A 26,112-nucleotide genomic window follows, 5' to 3' on the forward strand; every position below is an offset into this window, starting at 1 on the left:
CCTTTGTCTCTCAACATACGACGAGTAAAGGCAAAAACAAACACCCATCATTAGTCATACATGTTTACTAACTATTGATCCTCATTACCATGGTGTCAGGTGCCATGAGTGATATAGGTTGCTAGTGGCTTCAAATTGCGGAGTATTTACCAGTTGCTCAGACAGCTAACTGACAGAAAGATTCCAATTATATCACATAACACGCCAGCATTTGAGCTTAAACAAAGGAATCCTTGTCTTCACAGCAGATACCTTAGCGCGAGTCACAGCCAGATGCGCAAGTATTTTCCCTCCACCTGGTGCATTTTATTTTGCGCCTGTTTTGAGAGATGCTGAGCTCACATGTTTTTCCAGGCATGAGGGACAAGTGGGAACCTTGACAGATACTTAACAACAATCAAAAACAGTTGTAAACAGGGGACGTTATTGGGCAGGGTGCAGGAAGTGAGCGAGCTAAGGCAGTACTGCCTAGCATAGACCCCTCCTATCACACTTTCCAGACAGGAACTAACTTTTTCCCAAAGAGCTAAAAAAGACGAAGAAAAAAAATCTAAATTCACAGACCTGTATGAGCTAAGGTGTTTTTACAGGGCAGGGAACTCACTCCCTGTTTCATCCTGAGATCGTCCTTGGGTTGAATCATTCTGATGAACGATCTGAAGTCAAATGTACTGCTGTGTACTACTGGTAAAACTCTGCCTCTCTCAGGTAATTGTTAAATGTCTGTTACTGGCCAGTCTTGACAGTCACTTTTAGGTTGCATTCTAGTTCACCAAGCAGCAGTAGCACACTTAGTAGCAGCTAAGTGGTAGCTATGGCCATGCACCTCCTAGGCCTCAACACTGCATTTAATTACAGAGGAATCAACTAAACCACAATCAACAGTCCTCAGTAAAACATCTACAAACTATAAGAAGTACACTATCCTCTTGTAGGGTGGGGGTGGGCGTGATGGGATGTAAGCGTTTAACGATTTTATGCCGTTTTCAGCAGTTCAAGGGTTTTCAGTTAGCATTATCTCATAGCCTTCATCACTAAGCTTTGACCATCTTGGTCCTATCCGCCTATCCTATTGTGTGCCTCAGCAGACCAGAAGGATGAGAACGAGAGAGAGAAAGAAGGGGGGTGTATTTGAGGGGTGCATTTGATTTTTGCTCTTTTTTTTGTTAGTCTGTGCTCTAGTGGCACCAACTTCCTATATGGTAACAGCTGTCAAAACGTTGCTGGATTACAGCACACCGCAGAGCTACGGCTCGTATTAGAGCCTGGTACTGGGCAGGAAGTATTGAGGGGTGGGGCCGAGTGGGGAATATTCAGGCCACACTGTTCCTCAGGGCAAGGTGAGTAGGACCCTGGGGAGGCATATCTAACACCAGGGCCCTCCTGCTTGTAACTTTAGTGGCTGGGTAATACAACTACACGTGTTGAGGATATCTCTGGGCTTTTCCAGTGATGTTTTAGGTATTAGAACAGATACACTCCCTGTAATTGAGTTTTGTTTTCGCAATCTGATGTGAGATTTTTTTTCACTGATGCAGATTCAGGGACTCAAGGTCTCTTTCTTTTGGATTAAGTCAGGGCTTCCAGGCATGTGCGCATTGAGCCATGAGAAGCTTCGTCCACGTAGCTTGTTGAGAAAGAAAACTCCCTTAATTCTTTACACATCTGGTAGGGGAATTGAGTTTGTTTAAATTATATTAGTTCAACAGGGAGATTGTATCAGTTTTGGCAAGTATGTCCTGTACTGTCTAATCCAAAATAGAGTGAAATGTTTATATTGATATCCTATAGTAATGAGCTACAAAATAAATGTGTTTGACTTTCTGGTAAGCATATGCCATGACAGATTGAAATGTGTACTGCACGATGAAAGACTATGGTTGTAGGGCTTGATAATCTAACGCTACCCTTGGGCGTCGAAGGAAGACATTTGAAATGTCATAGCAAATAGAGGTTGCGTCTCCATGATGTATATGGTAATCCAACAGGAGTCGGTATCAGATTCTAATAAACACTTATCTCAACATGACATAGCACGTCGCAGACGTGGCCTTCCTTGTCTGTGACATCGCTCCACAACAGGGGATGTACAGCATTTTCCAATGGAGAGTGTCTCTAATAGCCGGACGTACTTGTCTTTAATTTGATGACGGCGGTGTGTACCTCTCCCTCTATTTAGCTCCACTACTCTCAACCCCTTAAGTATCCAGAACTCTGAACAGCTTGGAAATGCTATCGCATAGCATATTGGAACCTATATCAACAAGTCGCTTTGAGTTATGTGTAGAAGGAAAGGTGGATTATTAGTGGTGTAGAACTGTTACTGTTTGCTTGCTTAGACTTGAACCAAACTCCTCTTAGCAATGGCTGTATAACCACTGGGTATGAATGAGACCAAACATTCAAATAATTTAAAAATTCATTTATTATTTCAGGTTTTCTTGCCTTTGTTATACAAAGATGTTAAATAACTTAAATACATTCTTACCAGTCATTCGTGATCTGTTTATACCTACAAGCTATACACATGAGGTAGAGGACAATAATTTAGGTTCCCATAAGACATGAATAAGTGAACATGGACAAAGCTTTGCTGGTATAGTATTATCACAAAGAGGAATATATGTTTGTTTTGTTTATTGGCAAGCACAGCACAAATCCTAATACAAAATGTACACAGTGAATGTGACCCTCTCATCAGAGTATACCAAAAGTTGAATGAGTTCACACCAATACCACTCTATGTTTGGTCAGCATGTTTATCTGCACAGAAGGTTATGTTACGGGGTACAGACAGAACCCATACACCTCTCGCCAACCCCTCAAACAAACTGATCACGCTACAAATCGGAATGCTAGAAAAATACTTGCGCAGTACTGTGCGATGTCAATTACATAAAGGAACCCAGCTGATTATGATCTATTTAATTGCCTTCAGATGTGTTGTATATGTGTTGTATGTAACAGTTGAAAAAGGGAAGAGAAGTGTTTAGTTACTCAATTTGTAAGGATTTGTTTTGTGCTTAGGAACTGCAAATGTTAGAGTTATCTATAGAAACTGACTTTATAGAATACACTGCCTCTTGAAGCCTCCACCCCAAAGAAGCAAAACACCCATATAAGCCTAAAGGGAAAAAAACAGAGTAAAAAATACAGGTATATAAAATCAGTTTTGACTTTATGTTATTTACATTAAACACATGCTCATAAAATATCTCAAAATAATTTATCTTTCTTTTATTTTCATTTTTTCTACAAAATAGATTTTTATACATCATCCACTGACAACTACACAGTGCCGAGCTATGAGTTCAAAAATAGAATATGAAGGACTAAGACAATGATATTGAAAACAACCGTTGTATCATGCCGTCCTTTGTCTTGAAGAAGAAAAAAAACGTGTGTATATGTACAGTATAAAACATACAAAATACATGCAATGTGCATACTGTATTCCTCTCGTCATGACTCTGTTGACCTTTTGTATAACGTTCAATAAATTACCACTGTAGAGAACCAGTCTTGTGCAGAGGAGCGTGTGTAGAATACACTCACCAGAAGCTGTGGGAAGCAGGCATTTATGCTCAGGCTCTTAGCATAGCCATTATGCATTCCATGTAACGTGCAAAGTTCTATGTAGGTTTTGACCATTCTTTATTTGGCATGTTTGGAATTCAGCTCTAGAGGGTGAACCAACCAACCTTCGCTAGGCTAGACTCCCTTCTCAAAGCATGCTGCTTTTCCTTGATCAGTCACAGTGGGATGAATCATATATCAATCCTGTGAGTGTCACCGTTTCTAACATAGCATGCCAATGCCCTCGAAAATAGCTTGGACCACAGCTATCTAACTAATGTTTTTCACTTACTGATGATCACGTACAATCAAAAGTTTTCAGCAGCAATGTACTCCATATTCATGATTTAGCCATAGCCTTATGCATCAACTTAAATTTGACCACTCGCCTTTCCAGCATCAAACGTCTTGGTCCTAACCTACTTATTGCTACCAACTTCCTCTTTACTTGCCTGTGAGATTTTACCATGTGCCTCACTCTTGTCTCTATACCACAGGAGAATAAACCATTGTTATTTACAACAAGCAAAAGGAAAATAAAAACTTATGCACTGTTTATATTCATAAATACAGGATCTTTAAATACTTTAAAGGGGAAATGATAAAGGACTTCTGGGGCTTCAGTGCGTGAATGGGGGCTATCTTACAATGTTTCCTCACTCAGTAGTTCATTCTCACCCACCTAAAAGAGGCAAAGGTTGTATATCTAAAGGGAATCTATAGATGACTTTGCATCTCATGAGTTATTGTAGGTGTTTTAGAGGGTTGGCTCTGCCTTTTCCACCAGTCATTTGAAGCATCAAGCATCCAATATTACATTTTAGACATGTACAACATAACAGTAACCTGCCTGAGAGAGAATTACTGTCAAAACAACACAAAAGGAGATTGTACTTTTGCAGTCGTGGAGTTGTGGTAGCCATGCCCAAAACAATGGCTAGACAATGCATAGGCATACAGCTAGAGCATACATTTGCTTTGTCGTCGCAAACACATTTTGTCACCTTATTATTGTGAGCTTCAGCAGGACTATATCTAAAATACCAAATTTGCTTGAGGGTGTAAATGTTTAAGCCATTTTTCCATTGGACCATACTGTTCATTTTCAATCTCAACCATTAATACTTTTCAATGAAATGGGGGGTGTAGAGAGAGGAAGGAAGGATATGAGAGACTAGGTATAGGGGTTACATCTCTTCTGTTCCCCACACTTTGCTGTTTTCTTTACAACTTTATAGTATTATTACTAGCAAGATTTGCTTTGCTTTTTTTAAATAGAGGGCTAACTAAGTACCAAGAAGCTGTTATAGTTAGAGCACTATGCATCTGATTGGAAGATGCATTCTCCACTGGTCAGGCGGTCTCCTGTTGTCACGGTGACAGTAGTAGACACTAAACTCAGAAAAGCAAGTCCATTCTCTCATTGAAATTTCATTACATACAGTTTTTCTTCTTTTTTTTCTTTTTTTTTACCATCAGTCCAAATAAGATATAGTGGTTTCAGTTATTCCCTGAACATTATTTGAGTTCGCTCAAGGCCAAGAGTAGCCTAAAATGACTGGCAAAATGTATTCACCAACAATTTCACTCTAGTGTAAAAGAATGAAAGACAAATGAGCGTGTTTTCTCTCCTCGTGAAGGAGTATTCCCAAAGGGTCCATAAATGATCCACAGAGAGACACAAAGGACACACACGTGCTGCTTTCCAAAGGGCCTTGTCAAAACAAAATAAAAAGCAGAAGAGAGCGAGAACACACAAACAACAAAACATTTGTGTGGTTAGTGGTTTGTTGAAACATATTCAGATAAGTAGCAAGTGTATATAACATCATTATAATACAATTTAATTTATTTACATACATATGCATACACACAGTGGTGTGTGCGTGTAAATATGTGTGTGTAGAATACATCTTACACCCTGTCTTCTTAACAGTTTCTGAATATGGTTACCATGATTGCCATATGAGTTGTAATTTGACCCCCCTCTGCACCCTCACTCGCTAACACACACACACATTTCTACATTGGGCAAGGCCCAAAAGGCAGTCTTTTATTAACAGCATGCTAGCCGGAGACAGCGGCCAAGTGCTGCTTTTTCTCACTGACACATCTGACTGCATGTTGAATAGGTGAGGTAGCCTTTCTCCAAAGCTCCAACTCTGCAACAAGAAAACATGAGACCCATGTTGACCCTGTTGTCAGACAAGGCCAATCTCCTCCTGCAACCCCAACCACCATTGGCTGGGGCCACAGGGTATTAAAACCAAACCCATAGAACAGAAAATCCCTCAAAGTGCTTATAAAGGTCCTCCATCTCCATCGTCTTGCTCTCTCCTCTGCCGCAGAAGTCTCTCTCTCTCTCTTTCTGACAGCCACAAGGGGGGTGGGTGAGAGTCAAACCTCTGTCCTAGAACACCATTCATACCCCCCCCCCCCCCCCCCCCCTTCACCACCAACAACCACCCTCCACTTGCTAAGTCCGGTCAGAGGCAAGGGGCGAGCAGGAAGCTAAGACTGGGCTAACCTTTACAGGTGTAGACCTCTTCTCTCTGTGTACACTGCTTGCATTCGACGTAGCAGCACCAGCGCACCTGACACTGGCATGGCCGGGTCACCACGCGGCTCTGGGTGTTGTGGCCCCTGCCGCAGCATATGGCATCGCAGTTCTTGTCCTTGTAGCATTTCCTGGCCAAGGTGCCCGGCGAGTACTTGCTGGGCCGGCAGAAGCTGGGTGAGTCCTCAATGTGGAGCAGGTCCATGGTGCGTGGGATCGGATCATTGCTGGGGCCCGTTGGGGGCTGCTGCTGCTGGGGCCGGGCCTGGGAGATTTCCCCCTCCCCCGTGGCCTCGTTGGTGGAGCTGCCCACCTTCAGTGAGGTCTCGTAGCGCTGTTTCAGCTGCTTGCCGATCTCGTGGAAGGGCGAGAGCTGCCTCCAGCACGTCTGGACGGTGCAGGAGCCCGAGACGCCATGGCATTTGCAGGTGGTCTCCACCCCGGCTTTGATCACCTGGTTGTGGGAGAGGAGAGGAACATACAGTCAACCGTCACAGGGCATCAAAGGGACTGCATGAAACTACATAATATTAACTTTGACCCATTTTGTACTTTGTATGGACGGCAAGATTTCAAAGAAGAAGAAAATGACCTAGACTCATTTCTGCAGCACAATGGGCCTATGTAATAAGTCCTAATTTCATAAGAAATGGATCCAATATGAAGCCTTTACACACACAGGACATCAGTGTATTAAAATGTGATGAGAACAGAGGCCATAATTATCTTTTCTGTTTATACTCATACATACCACAGAGTTAGACGATCTAGAGCCTCTAATTATTGCTGATAAACTGTCATTAACATAATACAACATTTACATTACTCCCCAACCAAAGACTCTTAATACAAAATGTGCTACACTATAAGCAATAGTTTGAAAGATAATGTTTGTGGGTGGAAGGTGTCCATACGGACTGTTACGATAACATTCGGTAATCGAGTTTGATTAAAGTCATCATGGTTATTACTAATAGTAAGTGGAGAACACGCTGAGAGGCACTTTTTCTGAAGAAAAGATCCATTGAGTTCCTCGGCCATGGGAAAGAAGGAGACAGAATTCAGACCCTGGCCCCTGTTCTTGGTTTGTTTTAAGGTATGTGGGAGTCAAGAACCCCCGAGGTCCATCTCGTTCACCAGGCCAACTTCATAACTACTGTTTCGATTCAGTAAGGGGGAAACTTTAGGCTAGCAAGTGTAAAGCTAAACAAATCCATTTTACGTCAAATATGTTGAGGCCTGAAGATTTCTCATAACGCATATAATGGGATCTATCCAACAGATGACATGGAACGTGGACTCAGTTGAACTTGAGAGAACACCTCTGACCATTAATGCTCGACAAACTTTAACTATTGGGGGGTGAATGGGTGTGTTTAAGGCTCCTTGTTTGGTCAGATACAGCACAGCAGTGAATAGTACACGTTGCGACATTGCTTGAAATCTCTGTGGCTGGGAATGATTAATTTGTGTACAGCTCAGTCAGCATCAGCCGACCACAACGTTAAAAAGTTATGTGTTAAAATCCATAACGTATATTCTCCAGAGGAGGCCTGGAGTGGACAGACAGTCTCTCTCCGGTTCTGTTCTCACACACTGGGAAACAGATCGGTGAATAAGAAAGAAGTGCTGCATTATTCGCCACAGTTGCAGTTTAGTTCAGGAAAATGTGAAATGTCAGCTTTAAATGTTCTAGGGATGCAGAGGCTGGCACATTCCAAGATTTGTGCTCCATATGGGACGTGGTACACCTCACTAAATCTGAAAATAAGAAAAAAACATGGACGAAAACAGTGTTGTAAATCTTTTATCACAAATAAAAGAACCTGAGAATGGATTTGGAGAGCCAAGCTGAAAAGGAAGAGCACACCACAGGTCTTCAGGGAGAGGTTTGTGTCTGCTAACATTTGGGGAAGTGTGCTTCTGCTATAATTTATATTCATACTAAAATTAAAATGGCTACAATAGGAGAAAATCTGAGTAAAGGTAGCGGCTGCCAGGACCTTGAGTTTGCTTTGGCATGACATTTTAACACCATTCTCTCTTCTTTTCGATTTTACTATTAAAATCACATCCAGGCCGGGAAAAAAAAACTCACTCCCTCACCTCAAACAATTGTCGAATCTCGCTAAGGCACAAACAAAGGCAATTAGCGTGTGGCCTCTGACTTTAAGCAGTCAATTTAAGTGATTTAGGCTGGCCTTTTATCTCACCATTAAGTGGGATGCTTGAGGATCTATAGTATTTGTTTAATAACCGCAGCATGTGGGTAAACGATTCTCTGTCGACCATGGGAATATAGCTGTAAAAACTCTGTCATTGTTATTCCTCTCGTGGTCACATTAAATTCCTCTCTGGTCATTTTCACTGGTTCTGGTCATTTGGAGAACAATAATTTACCAACCCTACAGTATATAGTTGTCTGTAGGAGATTCAGAAAATATTCACCCTAGAATACAGCCACGGATCTTAACCATCTCAAGAGAGGACAACATAGGCCTACGTACTTAAAATAGCTGTACAGGGCCTAGGTATAGCAAACTACACTGTCAGTCAGTCAATCAATCAACCAGCCAACCCAAAAATATTCATCGTTTTTTTTTTACAGGACAAGTTGTGACAAAAGGGCTATAAGCGGGATACACTAATTACTGTATCCCATAATTCAACAAGATGAAATGTACCGCTTCATCCAACAAGGCTCCCCTCCACACTCACCTTCATGCCCACGTTAGTGTTGTGCATGTCCACGCGGGCACGCAGGTCCTTGTTGGAGCGTTTGCCCAGGAAGTCCTTGACAAACTTGTTGCTGTACTTGAGGTTGTCACCACAGCCGCCCCACTGCCAGGCCTTTCGGTTCTCCAGGTCTGGGGCTTCATCGCAGGTGCAACGCTCCATCCGCCCGGCGCTGCACGCCTTGGCCATGGCGTGAGTCAGGCCTGCTGAGGAGACGGCGTACAGGAAGGCCGTCTCCTTAAAACCTAGAGTGAGGTGTGGAGCAAGAGGAAGGATATCAGCTACCAGCTTCCTAATGGACACTCAAAATGAGCAATTGAAAGTTGCCATTATTGGGCAAATACACCTCAACTTTCTACTGTACTATCTACTATGGCCTCTCTCTACTGTACTATCTACTATGGTCTCTCTCTACTGTACTATCTACTATGGAATTACAAGGATCTATCTCCACCTCTACCCATGAACGTCAGAAACCAGTTATCTGTAAGTCGAAAACATGTTACATTTATACTTCTGTATGAAGTCGGAATGCCTTTCTTTCCCTACCTCTCTTCAAAAGGTTGGCTCTGTAGCGCCCCTCTAGGGTGCAGTTCCACCTCTCAAAGCGGAACTGGTACTGACACTCCAGGGCACTCATGCTGATGGCCTCCATGAGGGTCTCGGCCACGCCCGGGTCTCGTCGACACATCCGCCGCTGCTTCTTCTCCAGTTTGAGCCGGTCGCACAGCTTGTAGTGGGCCCTTCCCACGTTCTCCTCAGGTTGAGAGCTCAGCGGTAGAATGGACAGGGGTTCATTACCTGTCAATCTGGGGAGAGAAATAGACACCCCTTAGATACTGTCAGACGCTGCTGCTGTACCCAAAGGTCTACCTAAGGCTTATTACAGGCATTACCTGTCAATCTGGGGTTGAGAGAGAGAGATGTTGTACTGTAGCACACTGTTGGGAGGGTTCGGAGAATGAAACATTATTTATGGGTACACTCAGTCAGTACAGTGGACTGAGAATATGAGGAAATGGTATGCTAAGTCCCAAACATAGAACGCTGACCTTTATGGTCTAAGTCAGAGCTGGTTAATGTTCGAGGGAATTTGGCTGCAATTGTTTGAAGGTTGTAATCGACTTAATGGTTAATGTGCAGGGGAATGCAACACTTTCTAGAGATTGAGATCAACATTCACCATATGATAGGTGAGTCTGGGCCTCCTGAGTGGTGCAACGGTCTAAGGCACTGCATTGCAGTGTTTGAGGCATCACTACAGACCCGGGTTTGGTCCCAGGCTGTGTCACAGCTGGCTGTGGCCTGGAGACCCATGAGGCGGCGCACAATTGGCCCAGCGTCGTTCGTGTTAGGGGAGGGTTTGGCCGGACGGGACTTTCCTCCTATCGTGCTCTAGCGACTCCTTGTGGTGCGGTGAGTGCCTGCAAGCTGACCTCAGTCACCAGCTGGATGGTGTTTCCTCCGACACATTGGTGTGGCTGGCTTCTGGGTTAAGCGAGCAGTGCGGCTTGGCAGAGTTGTGTTTTGGAGGACGTGTGGCTCTCGACCTTCGCCTCTCCCGAGTCCGTAGGGGAGTTGCAGCGATGGGACAAGACTAACTACTAATTGGGGAGAAAAAGGGGTAAAAGTAAAAAAATATATTTAAAAAATAATAGGATAGGCGTGGCTGTGTATATAGCACATTCTCAGCAGGTGAAGAGCGTTCTGTGCTGATTTGTCTCTTTTAGGGTAGCTAACAATAAGGTTGCTCGTCATAGCATCGTTGGCTAGCCAGCTAGCTAAGTTGACACAGGTTGGTTAAAGGACATTAAGGGTGCGCTTGTAAATTCACTCAAGGGTGTCAGAGTGAGCTCAGAGTGCGCTCTGGGCGTTGGTAAATTCAGAGTGTTGTCAGATTGTCCGTTAGTAAATTCAGCGCTTTTCGCTCCCAGAGTTTTCAGAGCGCACACTGGACGCTCTGGCGGAGTAGGGTTGATTCGAACGTTCTGACCTCACAACGGAAGTCAAGCACCCAAGCTAACTAGCTAAAGTTGGCTAGCTTCCTAGCTAATTCCAGACACAAATGAGAACACCTCACACATTTTACTTGCCATACAGAGCTGGTTAGAGTGTTAGTGACTGCAATTGTGTATTTTTTTATTTTTTATTTTTTTTGCCAGTATAGAGAGTTCAGATGATATGACAGATTTAAACAATGGTCCCACACATTCAATTTGTCCGTCACATCACAGGCATCACAGGCATGCTAAACAGTAGCCAAACCAACAGAAACATTGCTTAATATTTATATCATATCCCGGGGACTACTGACCGTCACTCACGGAGACCAGCGGTGTATAGATGTAAACACAATCACACAGCAGGCTCTCATACACTCATTATAGAATCCCCATACAAACGTCCAGTATTCAGGACCCTAAAGCTGCAATTCATTTGGAATATAATGAGTATAAGCTTAGTTTCTAAACACGGTATAGGAGGAGAACATGTGGCAGAGTTGCACTCCTTTCGTCAGTTTATTTAAAGGAAGTGTATATAAAACACACAACCTAGCACCGGGTCTGCCACATAGCTGGCAAAACCCTCCCTGACCAACTAGTGTTCTGAGGTTGCGATGGATGGGGAAAAGCAGAAGCATTACTTTCACAAAAACACGCAGGGGACATGACTGTCAGCCTGTGACCATTTTGGTCACACCATCTGACAGGATTGGCAGGGTAGTTGCTCATTATGTGCAATTTCGGGGCCTCTTTTACACCGTTAAAGTAAAAGAGAAGAATAAATGGATTTACAGAAGAACTCACAAACACATTCCTGCAACGGGCCCGGGCACATAATGCCATTACTGAAAGAGTTTGATCCCTTTTAAGTGTCAACATTTCCCTGCTAATATTGACACCCGCTAACAATCTGAGGTTGTCCTGACAACAACCGTAAACAAGGGATAAACATATTAGATGTACTCTGGAGGTGACAATGTGAGGTTGTTTCTTCTTCTCTCCTCTATATAACTGAACTGCTCTGCTCAGTGCCACACGGTGACCTGTCTCTGGCCTCTGCCATCAAAATGTTGACATTTATGTTGTTGAGCTCAAGTGAACATCCCTTCTATCAATCTTGATAAAACAGCAGAGGTTTACTTTATCTAACTGCTTTAGCATGTTATCAGGAGAGCTGAGGAGGAGAGGATCCTATTTTAGTTTAATTGTCATGTCCAAGTGAATCCTGCTGTGTCTCATTCACAAAACAATGCTCTGATTATGCCATGTTCAATGAGAGGCCCATGCAGACGTCACCAGTCACATGGCCAGAACAGGAAGTGATTGCTAGTCTAATAAGTAACTATGAACCGAACAGTAACTTTTCAGTGAGGAGGGATTCAGGCCTGGTAGGACACAAGGTAATGAGAGAGAGAGAGTGAACAAGACACAGCCAGCCAGTCAGACACTATTAGCATTTAGCTAGCGTGTTACTGCTGCCAATGAATCAGAAACCTATTCAATTCCATTTCCAGCCCATGAGTCATTTGGGTACAACTATTAACCAAATCACAGCCATAGAGGCTTCCTTCCAGATGTCCCAGGCATAGACCGTGTTGCAGTGAATGTGAACGCTGACTGATTCACTGTCTGTACCTCAAGAGAGTTACTGTGTATTTCTCCCGTCTGTGTACTTCTCTAGTCAATGGTGCTACACGTTCACGTATGACCTAATTTGTCTTCTGTCACCATTCAGAGCCAAACGGCCTCACTGAAGAGGTCACAGAGGTCATGTTACAGAGAGAGAGAAATCTTTCAGAACTGATAATAACTGATTGTGATGTGTTTCCCCTAATCCCAGATGGCAGCGTACCTTTAGGGAGATATTTTGTTGGATATAAAGTTGGAGATAAACAGTTATTTTCACACATTGTATAGCCGGAAATGACTGGTAAGGCATTGCAGATTATAGATTTGTCTTCGGTTGATTTGTCTTCGGTTGATTTGTCTTCGGTTTTAAGTTTCTGGGAAATAAGTAATCCAGAGGGATGGTAAAATCTGCTTTTGGGTACGGGATTGTCGTCTTCAGCGAGGGAAGATCCATGTGTTACATTACAGGTCTCCCGGAGTGAAGAGGCTAGTCAAATGGCTTGTCTCTCTTTTTTGCCTTTCCTAACTTGTCTGACCACTATAGATTTTTTAAATGGAAACCTGGCAAGCTGTGACTTGACAAAAATGGTTCTCCTGCTGGCTTTAGGGTGGAAAATAGCTAAAATACTTAGTACGGTACTCTGGTCTGACTGTGCCACATTCTGCACTGTATGTATAGGGACACTCCATACATACAAATGCTGTATTTATCCAATCTTAATTGTTATCCCTTTTGATACTATGTGTATCCACTGTGTATACAACACCGTGAGGAGAAAAAGAAGGAACTCAAGAGCAAATTGTACCAGTTGACGAACTGTTGTAATCGTGATTGACGAACTGTTGTAATCGTGATTGACAACATTTCCACAACATTTCTGCTGTGGGCTGAGGCTCAATATTTGATTGATTGCAACACCATTTAGAGTACCTGGCAAATTAATTTCGACATGTCATCAGGAGAGCCAAGATAATATAAACTCCAGCCGTGATAAACTCAAGTCCTATGATTGATGCCTAATACGCAACAATAAACAAACTTAACTGAATGTAGAGATCACTAGAGAAATGAAAACAACGGCGTTACCCAGGAGATGCAAAGTGGAACAGATTACTTGTGAAGCTTGGCAGCCACAGTAAATTAAGCATCCTTTTTTTTGTATGATTTCAAATTCCTAGAGATTTTACAGTTATATGCATCATGCTTCTGAAGAATGTAAGAGCAATAGAAACAGCAACCGGATGCTGATATATAGTCTAAGCGTTGTATAGTACGCAACAATTCAATTATGTTTGGTACAATTGTTGCTAATGGCATAACTCTAGAATGTTAACTACCTGTTGCACTAAATATACATAGGTGTGCCATTATTATTAATAACAACAGTGGTGAAACTCCACGGATAAAAAGGTTGTCTTAATTTTCCGAATCCTATCACCATGACGTGTTACATTCCTCAACCACCACTGCCACTATCACAGTCTCCTTAGTGTTACCTCTCCATAGATCACAGATGGCTGCCTGCCTGGCCCTCCAAAACAAGAGTCAAATCAAATGCAATTTCTCAAAAGTGTCTTTGTGCTGTGACGTCTGTCTGAGACAAAAAGATACTCTGAAGCTGGAGGGAGGCCAGAGACAACATGAATGCTTTGGACTACTGCTCTGCCTGCCTAGCTGTTACTGACTTCCACACAAAGGCATATTTTTTTGCCAGTTACCAAGAAGGCTGGGGGGGGCAAAGTGTGGATAGGAGGAGAAGTTTCAGAGAATGGAGAAACACTTCTTCAGGTCTCGGGAGAAGAAGCTACTGTGGCTCCATTCTTGTGCATGTTTCCGCTCTGTGGCAGACCAGTGTATAGTCAAATGATATCCCAGATGTGCTTTAATTTCAGTTTCCCCGTCTTCTAAAGGATTTCTTATATCTAGCTGAGGGGAGGCTGTGTTTGAAAGGTTTTACTTTTTGGGGCTTTTAAAACACTGATGGAAATGATTATTTTACTTCTTAAAGCTATCCTAAATATGCACAATGGTAGTTACAGTGCTTTGATTAATTGTGCTACTGCATATTTCCTAACAAGCACATTTGACGAAGTGTAAGACGAAGAAGGGGAACACAAAACCATACAGGTAAACTAGCTAGCTGGTACTGGATCCCTAAAGATCACTTTACCTCCATAACGTGACCCAAAAGAAACCCAACGTCACACATACTCGGACAATGCTGAGCAGAACCCAGTGTCAGACACTCAATAGGAGCACTGCTGGCTTCAGCAGAGCGAACTAAACTAATCAAACTGACTTAGAGCAAAGGATGGAATCAAAAGGAGAGTACGGTGCACATCTTTGGTCAAAAAGTATTTATTCTAAATCCATTTTGGACACAGGACCACATAGCTTCTGATTAGGAATAATGGAAAGCCTAACCACAATGCCTTAATCTCTATGGTCCTGAAACATGTGCAAACTACAGTGTGTACAGTACATGTTGACAATGTAAGGCATATGAACTAAAGGGAGTATAGGTTGCAGTGTACGGAGCTACTGCCAGGTCTAGGAGCTAGTGCTAGGTCTAGGAGCTACTGCTAGGTCTAGGAGCTACTGCTAGGTCTAGGAGCTACTGCTAGGTCTAGGAGCTACTGCTAGGTGTAGGAGCTACTGCTAGGTGTAGGAGCTACTGCTAGGTCTAGGAGCTACTGCTAGGTCTAGGAGCTACTGCTAGGTCTAGGAGCTACTGCTAGGTCTAGGAGCTACTGCTACGTCTAGGAGCTACTGCTACGTCTAGGAGCTACTGCTACGTCTAGGTCTTACACATTAGAATGTAAGAGCATGTAGACCTGTGTTTTTCTATCATGAAGCGTTTTAGGAGGCTGTTTTTGTTTGAGGAGTTGGCACAGCAACACACATGGAACATAACACCAACAGAGACATAATAAAGTTCACTATTATCATACGTGAGGTAGGATTCTTACTGCTGTTTGCTCAGCTTTGCTTTTTAAACTCCCTCACACACTCACACATAGACATCATCAACCGAGACTTCAAACGGGAATAATCTCACTCACTGCCTTGCCTTTTCCCTCCCTGAATGCACCTTTCACTGGGTAAACGAACGGTGGAGTTTGTTTAGGCATTTCTCTCCACCTGTCAACGCTTCCCATTGCCCGGGACATTTACTTTATATAAATGTTTCAATGCACAGAATGGCTGAGTGAAAACGACTCAAATCATCAAATCAAATAAACGTTTATTGGTCGCATACACAGATTTGCAGAAGTTATCGCAGGTGCAACGGAACGCTCCAACAGTTTAGTAATAATATCTAGCAATACAAAACAAAACGTACATAATCATGAAATTAAGAAATATCAGAACGAGCAATGTCTGAGTCAGGAATATAAATATACATACACTATATATACAAAAGTATGTGGACACTCCTTCAAATTTGAGGATTTGGCTATTTCAGCCACACCTGTTTCTGACAGGTGTATCAATCAAGCACACATCCATGCAATCTCCATAGGAAACATTGGCATGTAGAATAGCCTTACTGAAGAGCTCAGTGACTTTCAACGTGGCACTGTCATTAGAATGCCACCTTTTCAATTTATGCCCTGCTAGAGCTGCCCTGGTCAGCTATAAGTGCTGTAATTGTGAAGTGGAAACTTCTAGGAGCAACAACGGCTCAGGCGCAAAGTGGTAGACCACACAAGCTCACATAACAGGACCGCTGAGTGCTGAAGCGCGTAGCGCGTAAAATCATCTGTCCTTGGTTGCAACACTTACTCCCAAGTTCCAAACTGCCTCTGGAAGCAACATCAGCATAAGAACTGTTCTTCGGGGCCAAGAAACACGAGCAATGAACATTAGACAGATGGAAATTTGTCCATTGGTCTGATGAGTCCAAATTTGAGATTTTTGGTTCCAACTGCCGTGTTTTTGTGAAACGCGGAGTAGGTGAACAGATGATCTCTGTATGTGTAGGGGGGTGCTTCGCTGGTGACACTGTCAGTGATTTATATTGAATTCAAGGCACACTTAAACAGCATGGCTACCACAGCATTCTGCAGTGATACGCCATCCCATCTGGTTTGCGCTTAGTGGGACTATCATTTGTTTTTCAACAGGATAATGACCCAATACACCTCCAGGTTGTGTGAGGGCTATTTGACCAAGAAGGAGAGTGATGGAGTGCTGCATCAGATGACCTGGCCTCCACAATCACCCAACCTCAACCCAATTGAGATGGTTTGCGATGAGTTGGACCGCAGAGTGAAGGAAAAGCAGCCAACAAGTGTTCAGCATATGTGGGAACTCCTTCAAGACTGTTGGAAAAGCATTCCAGGTGAAGCCGGCTGAGAGAATGCCAAGAGTGTGCAAAGCATTTTGTTGACGTTGAGGGTGAGGTTATTTTCCTGGCACCACTCAGCTAGGGCTCTCACCTCCTCCCTGTAGGCTGTCTCATCATTGTTGGTAATCAGTTCTACCACTGTTGTGTCGCTTAGAGATGAGCTTGGGAGGCAGGCACTATGGTGTTGAAGGCTGAGCTGTAGGCGATTAATCACATTCTTACATAGGTATTTCTCTTCTCCAGGTGGGATAGGGCAGTGTTCAGTGCAATGGTGATTGTGCTGTCCGTGGTTCTGTTGGGGCGGTATGCAAATTGTAGTGGGTCTAGATTTTCGGGTAAGGTGGAAGTTATATGTTCTTTAACTAGCTTCTCAAAGCACTTCATGATGACAGACGTGAGAACTACGGGGTGATAGTCATTTAGTTCAGTGACCGTCGCTATATTGGGGTACAAGAACAATGGTGGGCATCTTGAAGCAAGTGGTGACAACAGACTGGGATATGGAGAGATGTATTATGTCCGTAAACACTCCAGCCATCTGGTCTGCACATACTCTGAAGACGCGCCTTGGGATGTCGTCTGTGCCGGCAGCCTTGCGAGGGTTATCATGCTTATATGACTCACGTCGGCCACAGAGATATAGTGCACACAGTTCTCGTGAGTGTAGGGGGCCCACGTCAGAGGCTCGATGTAGTTTTCCTCGAAGGTGTTTAGTTTATCCGGGAGCGAGGCGTCGGCGACGGCGACGTGGCTGGCTTTCCTTTTATAATCCGTGATTGTCTGGAGTCACTGCCACATACTGTACGTCTCGTGTTTGAGCCTTTGAATTGCGACTTCACTTTGTCCCTGTACTGTTGTTTTGCCCCTTTGATTGGCGTATGGAGGTCATAACTGGTCTGTTAGTACTCGTCCATGTTCCCAGTCACCTTGCCATGGTTAAATGCGGTGGTTGGTGCTTTCAGTTTGGCGCGAATTATGCCGTCTATCCACGGTTTTTGGTTTGGATAAGTTCTAATCGTCACCATGGGAACAACATCTATGCTCTTCCTGAAGAAACCAGTCACCAAGTCAGTGTATACGCTGATACTATTCTCAGAGGCAACCTGGAACATTTCCCAGTTCACGTGATAAAAACAATCTTGAGGCATAGATTACAATTGGTCAGACCAACGTTGAACAGTCCTTACCATGGGTGCTTACTGTTTAAGTTTCTGCCTATAGGTGGGGAGGAGCCGAATGGAGTCGTGATCTGATTTGCTGAAGGGAGGGCAGGGGAGGGCCTTGTACCTGACCCAGAAGAGTGAGTAGCAATGATCGAGAGTTTGTTATGTCCGTGTAACACAGGAGATTATATTAGTAACGTTTCCTCCTATTTCCTTTATTAAAGTCCCCAGCTACAATAATTGCGGCCTCAGGATATGCCGTTTCCATTTTCCACATAGTCCATTGTAGTTCCTTGAGAGCCATCACAGTGTCGGCTGGGGGAAAAGTATCTTGGGAGGTAATGCGTTCAGCATTTGATGGTGAGGTATTCCAGATCGGAAGAACAAAAGGACTTGAATTCCTGTATGTTACCACAATCACACCATGAGTTGTTAATCATGAAAAAAAAGTGGAGAGTTCTTTCTTTTGCGCAATGGACGGAGAACCCCACAGCTAAGTGGATGGGGACAAAATATCCGGAGAGAGACATTATTCCGTAAAACACAGTATGTTACAGTCCCTGATGTCTCTCTGGAAGGAGATCCTCACCCTCAGCTTGCATACTTTATTGTCCAAGGACTGAACGCTAGCGACTAATACACTCAGAAGCGCTATTCTCTCCGGCATCTGCGTTTTTGTGCAGCCCCCAGGATGAATAGAGCTGCCTCAAGTTAAAAAAAATGGTCCAGGTCAGGGAAGTCGAATTTCTGAGTGACCGCCAATCTAATGTCAAAAAGTAATTTTTGGCTGTAAGTAATAATACAAAAAATAATGTAAGGAATAACACACCAAAATAAAATACTGGGAGCTAGAAACAGGGTGAACGTGTCTGTCGGTGACATCTTATTGACTCATTACGCAGGGTGTGTGTGTGTGTGTGTATTTGTGTGTGTGTAGCCACACAGCCCTGGGACCCTGGTGGAAATAATGTTTTGAAACTAAACGTTGCCGTCATCACCCTTCTGTGTTCGTGTCAGAGCCCCTACCATGACCCTGGCCTGCACTGCTGCTGCACTGGTTTATATTATGGCTGTTAATGTCGCTCTTCATCTGGGGTTTATAAAGGGTTTTTGAAAGTTTATTAAGGGTTACATGTGAAGGGGTAGTATAAGAACATTCAATCACCTATTAGCAGCTTGATAATCCTAGATATCACATAATCTTTGGCCTAATATAATTGTTAATCTTAATGAGTAGGTAATCACTAGGGATGTCAACGTTAATGTGTTAACGCACGACATGTTTATTGCCGTTTATTTTGTTGACTCCATTAATCGCGTCACCATTTCTTCACTGCATGGAAACTTTTAAGCACAGGACACAACACGGAACACAGCTACAATCAATGCCAGTCCCTTTCCATCGCTGAAGACCGTGTGCCTCTAGCTAAAATCAGTTTTGCCCAATATTACCGGAGCTATTGTCTTATTTTCAGACGCAGATTCTTGCATATGTTCCTAGCTGCTTTAAATTACTCGTGGTATGCTATTCTTTGGTTTGATAACAAACAACATTGTTTAGCTAGTCATGTTACCTACTTAGCCAGCTAGCTAGCAACCTGATAACTTGACCACTAACTAGGGCTAGGCTATGCACACATTTGGATGGCACACGAAGAATTCAAAAGGAATAGGCTACTCAAAGAGTGGAGTGTGTATGTATGTGTGTGCAGGAGTAAGTGAGAGAGAGAGAGAGAGAGAGAGAGAGAGAGAGAGAGAGAGAGAGAGAGAGAGAGAGAGAGAGAGAGAGAGAAGGCCTACTTAAACATTGGGAGCATTAATAGCTGTATGTTACAGTGACTTTTGTGTCGTTTATGGTGAAAACGCTATTAAAACCTTCTAACATAGATCATTTTGTGTTTCCGTCCCTTACAATGAAAGTATGCCTGTAACTCAGTGCACTGCTTTTTAAATGAAAAAATCTTTCTTTAGTGCCCAATTTCTGCAAATTCTAAAATTGCAATTAGCTACAGAAAGGCATGCGATTAATCGGAAATATGCAAACACGTGCAGAGATTTTGGCTCGTCAGTCACACTTCACAACAGCTGTATGTAAAAAGGGTCGCTCAGTGCAAATTCTGCAGAGTCACATAAAAAAAACATGCTGTGACAGGGAGAGCTGCAGTGCAACACACTGTTCGCTCTGTAACAAACATGCTCTTTCTGTTGTGAACTACATGATGAACGTAAGACGACAACAATGACTATTGCTATTTAGATCTCCACAGATTGTTCAGTAACAAGTGTCAGGCTGTGTTGGATTTGATTGGCATACAATGATGCTGAGAGACAAAAAAGGATAACTGACCCCCCCCCCACACTCCAATCAGATCAGTGCTTTTTTAGACTGTACACCATTGGTTGTTTTGAGAGTTCCAATAGAGATTCGGGACAAGGCATTGCATACTACACTTGAGTATCATTATGTCCATTGCCCATGCTTGGTTATTCTGGTTGCACTGGTTGGTCAGCAACATTGGTTGAAGGTTTTGTAACAAAGCTGACATGTCAGACAATAAAATAAACACATTCCTACATGTACGTGTGTGGGAGTTTGTTTTGTGAGGAGCACAATAGCACAACTGAACTGGGTCATATACGTTAAAGGTTAAAAGTCTTAACTACTTCAATTCTCCACTGCTTTTCATAGTTGAGGTCAGGTTCACTACAGCTTCTATATATCAAACATAGGCTACTGAAGGTTTGACAAATGTGCAGCTAGTGTGTACCCGTTCACCATCTCCACCCCACTTGACCAACAGGTTCTGTGTACGTACATGTGACTGCGTGTCTGCGTTTGTGTGCGCATGTGGGCGTCACATGCGTGTGTGCAGCATTTGTACGTTTGCCTGCTTTTTGTGTGTCTGTGCGGGTGTGGGTGCATGTGCTGCTACTTAAAGTCAAGATTCAACCCTGGCTGAACCCACCCAATCAACGAAATCAATTTTTATACGTCATACCGTTTCTGTACCATACCGGGGTATACGCTGTTACAAAATGTGCACACAAGGGGTGTTATTTCCAAAAATATATATACAGTACCAGTCAAAAGTTTGGACACACCTACTCATTCAAGGGTTTTTCTTTATTTTTACGTTTTTCTACATTGTAGAATAATAGTGAAGACATCAAAACTATGAAATAATACACATGGAATCATGTAGTAACCAAAAAAAGTGTTCAACAAATCAAAATATATTTTACATTCTTCAAAGTAGACACCATTTGCCTTAATGACAGCTTTGAACACATTTTTTTTACCTTTAATTAACTAGGCAAGTCAGTTAAGAACAAATTCTTATTTTCAACAACGGCCTGTCGTTCTGCCTTATTCAGGGGCAGAACGACAGATTATCAACTTGTCAGCTGAGGTATTTGATCTTGCAACCTTTTGGTTACTAGTCCAATGCTCTAACCACTAGCCTACCTGCCACCCCAATCTCTCAACAACAAGAGCATTTTGGGGGGGAACAATAATTTAGGCAACAGGGATCTTGATCCAGCAGGGAATTAAATATTTCTGCTGTAACCAAGAAGGTGGATCTTGACATCTAGCCACTTAGTTAGCAAGTTAGCAAACCAAATACAGAGACAGAGCCCTGAGCTCAATTTAATTTATCTGACATATCTTAGATTTCTTATAGTTATACGTAACTTAAGCAGTGGCGTAGCACGCACTCCCGTCGGTATTTTAAAATACCCCCGGTACACGGTATAAACAGTATACCGTCCAAGCCTAGTCTCAACTTGCTGGTGTCTCTAAGGTCAACTCCCTCCCTCCTCTCTCCCTCCCTGTCTCCCTTTCCTTCCCTACCCCCCTAGCTCCCCCTCTCCCCCTTTCTCTCTTTCCCTCTGCCTCCCCCTCCCATCTCCATCCCCTATCCCTCCCTCCCTCCCCCCTCACAAGGCTGCCTCCCCCCTCCTCTCCCCTTCCTCCTCCCTACCTACCCCCACAGGCCAATTTACTCTAAACAAATGCCAATCATTCCCTCCAGCTGTTGGCTCAAAACAAAGCCTGCTCCCAGACAAAGCGAACCACCCAGCTGTCTTACTAAAGGTAACCCAAAACAATGGCAGCCAGCCAGACAGACGTGTGAAAAGTGTGCAAGGCTAGCAGACACAACCATTGCCCGTATTTAAGCACTCCCCTGTCCATATAATCTTATTCAATATGATCAAAAAGGCCAAACTGATCCTATATCAGCACTCCTGTAAGACTGTTTGTAAATACAAACCCTTGGTTAGTTTACATTTCTCCCCTGACTGTTAGGGACAAACCCCCATGCTCACCTCAGAAAGGTGCAAATGTTGTCAAACCCTATGGTGGTAGCCAGGCTATTGTAAAGATGTAAGGGGGAGTTTTGAAAATAAAATCTGGGCTGGTGTGACCTTGCCCTGATCCATGTGTGTGCCTGTTTTTTCCTTCCCTTCTTCCCTCCTTCCCTCCTACCATTCCCCTGCTTGGTTTTCCCTTCCCTCCTCCATTGTATGCTCCAGCTAAATGCTCCCTGCAGGAAAAGAAGTGTCCTCCTCTCCTCAGAAAGAAGGTTTTTGGATTCACTTCAGACCACCCTGCCCAAAGCCCTCGTCCCATCTGGTTTCTCACAGGCCCTGCCAGAGGTAGTAGGAATGTCAGTGTGGTGTACTCCCTCTGGCCCAGCCTGAAACCAAGGCTGCTGCCGAGGCTATGTACTACTACTGACTGAACTGAAGCTCGAGTAATCGGGAGAAAAACCTACGTTTTGACTGTGGCATCCAGATCATTGAATGTTGAATGTTGAATGTTTAGGTCCACATTTGATCTGTACTGGTGGAGATTAAACAACACGTGGTTCATTACAACTTGACGAACTCTACCAATGAACATCGCTTTGCAATTGTTGTCATCATACTTTGCATCATTATGTCCAAGTTGAGTCACAGTTCTGACATGTCCCATATAGGAAAGTGACTAGAGGGTCAGAGATGACATCGTGCTTGGTCACTTCCTTTGTGGGTCAGCTGTTGAAGACCCCCTCTACGACTTAGTGAACAAGATTGTGTAGTGTTAAAAGACTATGCATCATATCTTCCTCATTCGGGGAGGTGCATTACTCAAACGATAATGCCTTACTGAAATGTGAAGTGATATTGGTCTGTTTTGGCACAGAGAGGATCTGTCATGTGTCCTGCGAGTGTACAGTATCAATCTCAGGCTATAACCATATCACTCAATCCTCTCTCAACCAATGGCTAAGCTTAGCTTTACCTTCCCAATAACCATTTACTCTTTCCCCCATATCTGGCTGAAATTACATGTGAAATGGAAACCGTGTCATTAAGGTTGGCGAAAGAAGGTCGCATATCTCCATTCTCAACAGGGCGCAGCACTGCACAGGCCTTGCCGTCCCTCTATACAGATGTAGGATCTGTATAGAGCACTCTTTTTTCCGATTTGATTCGATTTTTTTATGCTTTATTTTTTTATTTCACCTTTATTTAACCAGGTAGGCCAGTTGAGAACAAGTTCTCATTTACAACTGTGACCTGGACAAGATAAAGCAAAGCAGTGCGACAAAAACAACAACACAGAGTTACACATAAACAAACGTACAGTCAATAACACAATAGAAAAGAAAAATAGAAAAATCTATTACAATTTAGCATTAATACTGGAGTGATAGATGTGCAGATGATGATGTGCAAGTAGAGATACTGGGGTGCAAAAGAGCAAGAGGGTAAGTAATGTTATGGGGATGAAGTAGTTGGGTGTGCTATTTACAGATTGGCTGTGTACAGGTACAGTGATCGGTAAACTGCTCTGACAGCTGATGCTTAAAGTTAGAGAGGAAGATTTAAGACTCCAGCTTCCGAGATTTTTGCAATTTGTTCCAGTCATTGGCAGCAGAGAACTGGAAGGAAAGGTGGCCAAAGGAAGTATTGGCTTTGGGGATGACCAGTGCAATATACCTGCTGGAGCGCGTGCTACGGGTGGGTGTTGCTATGGTGACCAGTGAGCTGAGATAAGGCGGGGCTTTACCTAGCAAAGACATAGATGACCTGGAGCCAGTGGGTTTGGCGACGGATATGTAGTGAGGGCCAGCCAACGAGAGCAGTGGTGGGTGGTATATGGGGCTTTGGTGACAAAATGGATGGCACTGTGATAGACTACATCCAGTTTGCTGAGTAGAGTGTTGGGGGCTATCGCCGAAGTCAAGGATCGGTAGGACAGTCAGTTTTACGAGGGTATGATTGGCAGAATGAGTGAAGAAGGCTTTGTTGTGAAATAGGAAGCCGATTCTAGATTTAATTTTGGATTGGAGATGCTTAATGTGCGTCTGGAAGGAGAGTTTACAGTCTAACCAGACACCTAGGTATTTGTAGTTGTCCACATATTCTAGGTCAGAACCGTCCCGAGTAGTGATGCTAGTCGGGCAAACTTAGTTTTACTAGCATTTAAGAGCAGTTGGAGGCCACGGAAGGAGTGTTGCATGGCGTTGAAGCTCGTTTGGAGGTTTGTTAGCACAGTGTCCAAAGAAGGGGCAGATGTATACAAAATGGTGTCGTCTGCGTAGAGGTGGATCAGAGAATCACCAGCAGCAAGAGCGACATCATTGATATATACAGAGAAAAGAGTCGGCCCGAGAATTGAATCCTGTGGCACCACCATAGAGACTGCCAGAGGTCCGGACAACAGGCCCTCCGATTTGACACACTGAACTCTATCTGAGAAGTAGTTGGTGGACCAGGCGAGACAGTCATTTGAGAAGCCAAGGTTATTGATCACTATTTTGTTGCTGAGAATTATTCTGCACAGCAGCAAATGCAAACTTGTAGTGTATTCAAGTTTTAAAAAGGCTTCTAAAGTTTGTAATTTCCACTTTAAAATGTCCAACTTTATTTGCCCTAACGGAAAATGTATCAACGCCTACAAAAAAATGCCCATTAATTATAATCCCCATAATAATACCTGTTGCTGCAGAATTATTTTCCTTCTGTAGCAAACTGGCTCAAATTAAGATCCTACATATGTAGGATGTACTGTACAGCAGTCAGGACCACTCCCCCTTACCAGAGAGTCATTATGAACCTGACCTACTGTATACTTTTTAATCCAGCAAATTAAATACATCACCTTTTTCTAGACATCAGCAGAGTATTCTTTCCCAAAATCTACCCTGATCTGAACTGTTGGCTCTGTTCAACGTGAAATGCTGGGTGCTGACTGCACTGTAGACCCTAGCCATTGAGCGGTCGGTAATGTATTCATAAAGGGTTGGTTGGGGAATGGGAGCATGGAACTTGGTAAGAGGTTTAACTACAATGTGAGAACTCAAGTCTCCTAGGGTCAGCGGCTCAATTGTAGTCACTGTGTGACTGGCACAGATTGGGCGCAACGCAACAGTGTCCGCATGACTCCCCTGTTCTAGCCTATGCCATGGTACAGAGCAGCGCAGGGCACCCCTGTACCAGCACACCAACTGACCAACGCACCAAACACGCTCAGTCACGGCACACATTCATACACACCCACCCCATTCAGATACACACACCCCAGTCACACAAACGCACGCACGCACACACACACACACACACACACACACACGAGCCACAAGAATCAGATAGAAAGGGAACCAGTGTATTTCAAAAGTGTACTTTTAAATAAGACTCTGTACATACTCTGTACAACAAGTAATTGGTTATGTAGTTTATAGATTTGTAACGCACACATTTATTAATTTACTCTTACTGTAGAGTGAGCACTTCCCAGGGGTAATCCAAGCATGTAAAGTCAAACCACTATCAAAAAAACAGTAGCTGTGGGCCTCCAGAGTGGCACAGGGGTCTAAGGCACTGCATCACAGTGCTAGAGGCGTCACTACAGACCTGGGATCGATCCCCGGCTGTATCACAACCAGCCATGATCGGCAGTCCTATAGGGCGGCGCAGAATTGGCCCAGCGTCGTCCGGGTTAGGAGAGGGTTACGCCGGGGGGCTTTACTTGGCTCATCGCACTCTAGCAACTCCTTGTGGCGGGCCGGGTGCCTGCAGGCTGACCACGGTCGTCAGTTGAACAG

General features: G+C 43.6%; 1 protein-coding gene across 1 annotated transcript in view; it reads right to left on the reverse strand.

Annotated features, from left to right (window-relative positions):
• Nucleotides 1-2,407: 2,407 nt before the first annotated feature.
• The window catches only part of LOC115169581 (protein Wnt-9a-like), a 30,893-nt gene continuing 7,188 nt past the window's right edge, over nt 2,408-26,112 (reverse strand). The window contains exons 2-4 of the mRNA XM_029725323.1: nt 9,419-9,678; nt 8,852-9,114; nt 2,408-6,587 (exon numbers count right to left, since the gene is read on the reverse strand). Coding sequence (XP_029581183.1) covers nt 6,099-6,587; nt 8,852-9,114; nt 9,419-9,678 — 1,012 coding nt within the window. The 3' untranslated portion in view covers nt 2,408-6,098. The remainder of the gene's footprint in view (nt 6,588-8,851; nt 9,115-9,418; nt 9,679-26,112) is intronic.

The sequence above is a fragment of the Salmo trutta genome, chromosome 31, assembly GCF_901001165.1.
Source record: "Salmo trutta chromosome 31, fSalTru1.1, whole genome shotgun sequence".
In the NCBI taxonomy this organism is placed as follows: domain Eukaryota; kingdom Metazoa; phylum Chordata; class Actinopteri; order Salmoniformes; family Salmonidae; genus Salmo; species Salmo trutta.